At 41.0% G+C, this 7,834-nt stretch overlaps 1 protein-coding gene across 1 annotated transcript; it reads right to left on the bottom strand.

Annotated features, from left to right (window-relative positions):
* Positions 1 to 743: 743 nt before the first annotated feature.
* LOC130075819 (E3 ubiquitin-protein ligase RBBP6-like) lies at positions 744 to 7,824 on the bottom strand. The gene is made up of 7 exons (XM_056240587.1): positions 7,712 to 7,824; positions 7,327 to 7,387; positions 7,170 to 7,224; positions 6,715 to 7,083; positions 4,883 to 4,981; positions 2,923 to 4,788; positions 744 to 2,837 (listed from the first exon to the last, which is right to left on the bottom strand). The coding sequence occupies exons 1-7, from the start codon at positions 7,820 to 7,822 to the stop codon at positions 1,373 to 1,375; spliced, it is 4,026 nt and encodes a 1,341-aa protein (XP_056096562.1). The 5' UTR covers positions 7,823 to 7,824; the 3' UTR covers positions 744 to 1,372.
* Between the last annotated feature and the right edge of the window lie 10 nt (positions 7,825 to 7,834).

The following is a 7,834-nucleotide window of genomic DNA, read 5'->3' as shown; positions in this document are numbered from 1 at the left end:
TTTTGCAAACTCAAAACTAATCCCGTAACCCTGAGTTTGTTCAACTACCATCGCGGTACGAGCCCCTGATTGGACAAAAAACCTGCTTAGTGAAGGATGAGGTATCAGCACTTCAGTCTGGTTTTATCAGAGAAAGACTGTACATTTCTGTAAAAATCCACCAAATGCAAGTTTTCCAGCAAAAAGTGAGTTTTCCCTGTCTAAAATGTGGTATGTCATAGGACCACATCTCAAAAACATTTCCAACTCATGCCAGATTCTTCTCTAAAATAATTTAAAGTTCCAGCACAGTCAGGCACTTTTAATGGAAGTTGGGCTAGAAAATAAAAGCTTAAAAACAGTTTAAAAAGTATTGCCATAAACACTCATGTAAATACCTGTTGTGTTAATAATTATCACATTGTAATAGGATATGGACATCGGATGGGTGTAATTTCATTTAGTTAAAAATCCCCAAAAATGTAATAGTTGATACTGTTGTATTGTATTGTAAATAACCGTTACACTTCATTTTAAGGTGTCCTTGTTGCAGTGTAATTATACATTTAAGTGCAGAATAATATATACTTTCAATAGGGTTAGGAATAAGATTTGGTCTAGGGTTTACTGCTACATTAAGTACATGTAACATATGTAAAACAAAGTGTTACCAATAACTATTTAAAAAGACAATTAGAAATAGTCTACTGTGGTTCCTTGGAAATCTTTATTACCAAAGCAAGAAAATAAACAAGTTGAGAGACCATATATATTTGCTGAAAAAAATTTATTACCCTCAAAACATTTACAATTCCATTTCAGCAGATAATTTAAATTACTCATGTGAAGGTTGAAGTCAAATAAAATGGAAGAGTAGAGGAAATATTCACAGTGCAAAAACATACAATTTGTAAATCAGTGTGGCCCAATGCCTGGATGACACTCCTGTACCTCTGTAACAATATTATCATACTGTTATAATGATATGCTTCTATCCAACTTAAACATACAAGAGATGAGGTACAAAAGGGCTTTTGCAACTCTGCAAAATTTGCAAAACTGCAATCACATTCACATTTCTAAAGTGCTTCCTCTACAATGGCCTTAATTCAAAACCATGATGTAATGAGAATCTGCAACAATTTTAAATTAACAAAAATATTCATGAAAATTCAAAACCCAAATAACCTTTATCATTCAAGTAGCTATTCTCTTGCATTGGTGGGAGAGGTTAGCATGGTCAGACGCACAAAAAAAAAGCATGTTGTTAACCAGTGAGAAATAGCAAATAAAATGAAAGCTGAACCAGTACTTAAACTTTTCTGTAGAATACATTTTTTTAATGCTTCTTAAAGTTGAGTAAATTAAATCAATGGTTAAACCTATACATGAATTAAACAGATACTTTTGCCTTATGTTCATCTCTTTCATTTTCATCCTTTTCCTTGTCATCTTTGTCCTTGTCCTTGCTCTTTTTGGACTTTTTTTTCTTATGTTTGTGTTTCTGTCCTTTGAGCTCTGATTCAGACTCATTACTTGTATGTTTCTTATGCTTTTTGTGTTTTTTGTGCTTCTTGTGTTTCTTCTTTTCCTTCTTCTCCTTTTTGTCCTTTTTCTTTTTTTTGCTGTCCTGACTGCCCGGAGAGCTGGGGCTGCTGCTGTGTCCATGGCTTCCAGAGGGGCTTGGACTCTGGCTGCCACTGCTGTCCCGCTCTCGTCCTCTCTGCTCCATTTTGCTCTCAGGGTCCGAAGTCTCGCTGTCACTTTCGCTGTAGTCAGGGACAAACGCAGCCTCGTCAGTTTCCCGTGCTAAATCTGATGACAGTCTTGTGGAGCGCGCCGATGGGATTTTGACGTGGTCGCCATGTACGCCACCTTTCTCTGCATCAGACCTAGGCTCTGGAGTCAAAGCTCTATGAGGAGTCCTGTGCTCCCGGTCCTTTATAGGACGCACATCAGAATGCCTAGAACCCTGGCTCTCCTTACTGCATGGCCAGTGTCCTTTGTGATCCTCTGGGCCAGTTCGTTTTGGCTCTGGGGCATTCTGCGATGATGCTCTCTTATTCCTGCTAGGACTTGGACTCCTATTCGACTCCGGTGGGGCCTCAAGTGTTTTTCTCCCAGAGTCTGTGTGCAAGTCCTTTACCCTTGAGGGCGATACTCTCCTCCTGATTGGACTTCTCTCATCTTTTGATCTTGTGCCTAAGAGGTCTCTTGCATCATCTCTATGCTCTGGTTTCCTACCGGCAAGGCCTGTTGTTGTCTCTCTACCTACTGGCTTTCTAGAGGTTGGTTCAGGCCTGTCAGATTGCCTGTCTCTGGATGACTGGGAAGAGCAGCTCCGTTCACTGCCATGGTCACTGCCTTTCTCCTGCACATGCTCTCTCTCCTGATTAGGTACACTAGGTTTCCTTTTATCAGTTATCTCACGATCTGCAGTGCTGGAGCGGTCTCTTTCTTTCCCTCTGTCCCTTTCTCGCTCTTTGTCAGAATCTTTCTCCTTATCACATGATGTGGGGTCCTTGGCAGGTTTGACATCTGCCTCTTTGGAGGCCGTAGGAGCTTTATCAGCATGGGGAGACTCCTTGTCAGTTGATTTTGCAGCAGTCTCCTCCCCCGAAGGAGCAGAACTGGATGTGTTGATTCCATCTTTTCTAGTTGCAACCTTAGAATCATCGTCCTCAGATTCATAGTCCTCTTTTTCCCACTTGGAACGGGGCACCTGTATCATGACGATTTCGTCCTCAGCAGGGGTGGAGCTGTCATTGGTGTATTCCTCCAGGGTCTTTATCACAGTCTTCTTTAGGTCAAGCTTCTCCTCATGCTTTTTGATGGGGCTTCCTCCTGTGGAGCTGGTGCTGCCAAAGACAACAAATATAAATAAATGGATGGTACAGAAAATAAGAGTTGTCAAGTTAATTATTTATATTTCATTTCTCTCACCTGGTGTAATCAACCAATAAGGATCCTGACCCATCAGGAACATGCACCTTCCTTCTCAATTTTCCTCTAGACTTGTCTAGCCTGCCCTTTCCTGTGGCATGAGCAGAGTCCTCAGCTGAAACTGGCCGATCAATGCTAGATATTCTCTTGCCAATTTCCCTGTTGATTTTAATCTTTCTTACAGGCTCAGGCTTAATATCCATCAGAGACGGAATAGCTACTTTCTCCTTCTCTACTGGCCTTTCACTCACCAGTCTGGGTTTAGGTTTTGGAGAGCTTTTGGCCATATCAACTTCCATTTTTGCTATTTTTACAGGAGGGAGATCCAGGTCTTTCGCAGATGGCTTGTCATCTTTCCGTTTCTTTTTTTCCTGTTTGGTATCTTCTCTTGATGTCTTGGTGTGCATCTTCTCCTCAGTTTTCACAGGCTTCTCTGGCTCTTTTTTGGGGACTTTCCCATCTTTGTCAGATACTTTGTCTGGCTTTGGAAGGTCTTTCACCAATTCCTTCCTGCTTTTGAGCTCATCTTTGATGGGCTTCAGCTCTTGGTGGTGTTTAATGGGCCTAGACTGCATCAACTTGCGTGGGAGCATGAGCTTGGACTCTGAAGACTGAGGTTTACTTATTTCAGATTTGTGGGATGGTTCGTCTTTGACTCTCTTAATGGCTGGTTCAGTGGGAGCCCCCTTCTCTCGCGGTGCATCTGATTCCTTCTCTCTAACAGGTTTTGACATCTTGCCTGATGGTTCCTTCTGCCCACTGCTTTCAGACCTTCGTTTACCTTTGTCAGATTTGCTTTTAGTCCTCTCTTTCTTCTCCTTTTCAGGGGTACTCTTGTAGGGCACTGCAGCACTATCCATGGGCTCATCCCTGACAGGTGTGGCATCATCACGGCTTGAATTAATCAGCAAGGAGTCCCCTTTACGATCATCTTTCCTGGAATCATCCATAGAGTCAGAGTGGCTGAATAGATCATCATCTCTCTTCTTTTTGCGATGTTTCTTATGTTTCAGAGACTTGGGGTCTGTAGCGGTGCTGCCACTTGGTTCTCTGTCCTTGGTAGATTTCGAAGACTCTTTGTTAAGTCCTCTCCCTGCTCCAGTGGTGTTGACATTAAGGTGGCCATACTTCTCAGCACACTTTTCTTGGTATGTCATTGCAACTCTGCCTCTTGGAGGAACACTGTGGCTCTGAGGTGGAGGCGGGTAATCCTCCCGACGTCCCCTGCCATAGGGGGAGTTTTCTCTTGGTCGGGGAGGAGCAAAACGCTCAGGAGTATAGGGATCTCTGGTGCCTGGAACACGGCCCCTCATTTGACCACTTGGTGGGGTGTTATAACTCTTAAGGTATTTGTCATACCACTCCCTGTATTCCCTTTCCCACTCTCTGTATCGCTCTCTCTCATAGGGGTCACTCTGGTCTACGTTTCGACCATAATAAGCCTTAGCATCATAAGGAGGGAGCTCTCTGTACCTCCCTGTGTATTTGCGCTCACCCTCATTTTGAGAAGGGGGAGGGAGTTTCTTGCTGGGGCTGTGATTTCTATACATTGGAGATCTGGAGCGAGAACGATAGATTCCACTACCCATTCCACTCATCTCCCGACCCCTATATGATGGAGATCTACTGTGGGAGCGATGGTATGTAGGAGTGCGTGACCTAGATCGATAGCTACGGCTTCGACCTCGGCCCCTGCGGGAGTATGGCGAGCGAGAGAAGGAGCGTGATCGGGAGCGAGAGCGTGATCTTGACCGAGACCGGGATGGTGATCGAGAGTAGGAACGTGGTGATCTGGACCGAGAGCGAGATTTTGAATAAGAATATGATGAGCCACTGTAGGAAGAACCCCTATATGGAGATTTTGATCTGAAAAAGAAAGGTAAATTAGGACAATTTAGTTGATGCCAAACATTTCCCATCAAAAAGGACAGCTTACTGGTGGACCTGTATTTATCCTAACCTAGAGTAGGATCGCCTTCTCTCCTTCTGGATCTTTCTATACTCCAAAAGCTCTTTGGCAAAGTCATTGGTAAACTCTTCAAGTTTGGACGACTTCTCCCTGGTAACGAATCGACATTGGGAACTATTTATCAAAGACAGGAAGGAAATAAAACTTTGCAGTTAAAATTTGGTTATTCATTACAACACACATGATTATTAGGAGTAAGAGGGGAAGAATCCACACAATACTCCACACAATCCATATTTAAAACTCTCAAAAGACACAATAAATAAATCATAATGCTTCAATCAAAACAACCATATAACCATTTACATCTATACGAGGAATGAGCCAAATAACCATTTCAATAAATAAATAAATAAATACATATAATTTTAATATATATATATATATAGGGTTTTTCCTGGCTCAAAATGAGGCGGGAGTGGTAAAATCCTGAATGTATTTTGAGAAGATAATTAAATTTGTATTTTTTGTAGACCATTATATACTGTTTCCCGGTGGACCTCGGCACCTCTAGGGGTGTCTGGGGGCATGGCCCCCCATAAGAACATTTAGTACATTTTAAAGATAAATTCATTAATCTGGTGCACTTTGAGTCACCCGAATTTTATTTAAAATAAAAGTTCTTCTTTTGGCAAAATTACATTTTACATTTAATGGAAATGCCAAAATGAATAGCCTAAATAGAGGCTTTACTCCCTTCAAACTTAAATTGTCAATGTTTCATTACATCACTGTTGGAAAACACTCGTATCAGATTTTTTTTTTAACCTTTATAAAGGGCATTTTCCCCCTAATTTTATTAAATGTATGCTCCATCTTCAATTTCATATTCTTAAATTTGATCAATGCATTCAATTAGAATAATAAGACACTATAGGGCTGTTACCAATCAAATTAAATAATTTAGATTGAAAAATTACAACTGTATTAAATTAGAGATTGTTTTAAATATTTTTTTAATATACAAATAAGGAATGTTGAAAAGAATGATACTTTGAATCTAAACCACCAGTAGGTGACGGCAGGCGACCGTCTTAATGAATGAGTCATTCATTCAAACAGCTGATTTATTGTATTCCTGGTATTCAGGAAAACAGCACTCTGGTGTGATGATTCTTAATTGTATAATATGTTATAAATATATGCGCAAGCCTCAACAGCGCAACTTTGTTACCGTCAGTACATTAGGTAGGCCTATATATTATTATTATAAACTAGGCTATCAATCGCCACTTACATGAAATGAAATAAAATCAGAATCATCCTCGTGTTTTCAGTGATTCCCTAGTTATTTTTTTATATATTGACGTTTTAATCAGGGGATTTGTCCGGTTGGGCAAGTAAAAATCTCTTTCACTTATCCCTTAAACAAAACACGTGTCCCGGACAAGCGTTTATTTCGAGCCCTGGCATGTGTTTTCCTTGATTGGTTTTCCCTGAAGAGAATTACGTTGCTGAAAACGAAAGTAAAAGAGTGACGCACGTTCATTGTGTTTTACCGTGATAAGAGTTCCGTGTCTTTATTAAACTCAACACATTGAAATTATTCATCTGTCATTCACCCTCGATTAATTGGAATGTTATTTTTTTATTACTTGGCCCGCGGATTATCCACAGATATAACCGCGATCCGCGCAGCACTATGGACACAGGCCGGGAACCTGCAACAGAACCGTCACGGTGGAAAAAGCGTATCTTAGCATGCGACTGCCTGTCTGAGTTTGTCGAGAGGAGGCGGCCGCCTCGTAATTCTCTATGCAGGAAAAACCCTGTATATATATATATATATATATGTTAATTTATTGAGTTAGAACTCTACATACTCTTCTTTAAGTCTACGCTGCTGGCGGTAAAACTCCTCCTTGGATAGAAAAGGTGCTGCTGGCATAGAAGAGATAGGGTTGGCTATAGGTGGCTGGGCACCAGGAGGCACCCACGGGGCTGTCACAGGTGGGACAGGTGGAAATACAGGTGGTGGAATGTTGAAGGGAGGGGGAGGCTGCTGTCCAGGAGGATATTGTATGGGATACTGCTGAGGAACAACACCAGGAGGCTGAGGCATAGGGTGTGGTGGAGGAGGAAATAGAGCAGGAGGGCCATACACTGGAGGGATAACAGGCGGAAGATTTTGCACTGGTGGAGGCTGTGTTCTTGGTGGTCGCTCACTAGGACCTCTCCCTCGATTTGTGGACCTGATAGGATAAATAGACTGGAGTAAAGTATTCATCTTTTTTTAATCAAGCTGAAATATTTAAAGATTTTACTCTTTGATACTTACGGATCCCACGCAGGACGGCTTCCAGTTGGCCTTGGTCCACTAGTCCTTGGCTGTCCTAAAAAGGGGAACAATTGTAAATAATAAAACCACCAAGTAAAAAAAAAAAAAAAAAAATAATAATAAAAAAAAAACCTAGATAGTGCCGATATTATCTTACCTGGTCTGTGCATGTGGTGCTGAGGCATATTCGGCTTCCCAATCACTGGGACATGGAATCCCTAGGCAAAACAAATGGGTGGGGGATCACTAAATTGTACTCATGGAAACAGGTTAAAGGCTGCACAGTAAATCTCCCCAAATCTCCCTACTTGGCTTGTCTATTTTTGCAATACAGAATTTAAATTATATTCTATTGTTTGCAACATTGTAAGGGAACAATTTTTATCTGACAAAGAAAAAAATGCTGCACATTGCATCTAAAATGTCATTTTTCCTCAATATTTTAGTATTAACGGAAATACTCTTGCTCAAGTAATATGGCTCTATTAGTCTATGTAATTCTCTTTTATTAGCTAACTTAAAACACTGTAAAAAGGTAATACCTTTGGAAAAGATGAAGTTGTCGGGACAGAGGGTTCTGAAGAAGGCACAACAGCAGATGCTGAGACCTCTGGTTCCCTAAAAAAAAAAAAAAAAAACTTTAACAACTGCATAGACATACTCGA

The sequence above is a fragment of the Rhinichthys klamathensis genome, unplaced genomic scaffold, assembly GCF_029890125.1.
Source record: "Rhinichthys klamathensis goyatoka isolate OS25496 unplaced genomic scaffold, OSU_Roscu_1.1 h1tg000605l_1, whole genome shotgun sequence".
In the NCBI taxonomy this organism is placed as follows: domain Eukaryota; kingdom Metazoa; phylum Chordata; class Actinopteri; order Cypriniformes; family Leuciscidae; genus Rhinichthys; species Rhinichthys klamathensis.
This window is presented reverse-complemented; position numbering and strand designations above follow the sequence as displayed.

Coding starts and splice junctions, on each gene's coding strand:
- LOC130075819 (XM_056240587.1), bottom strand. CDS start 7,822: ATGCAGTTGTTAAAGTTTTTTTTTTTTTTTTTTAGGGAACCAGAGGTC. Junction 7,084..7,169: donor AGCCGTCCTGCGTGGGATCC/GTAAGTATCAAA, acceptor TTATCCTATCAG/GTCCACAAATCGAGGGAGAG. Junction 2,838..2,922: donor TTATTGGTTGATTACACCAG/GTGAGAGAAATG, acceptor TGTCTTTGGCAG/CACCAGCTCCACAGGAGGAA.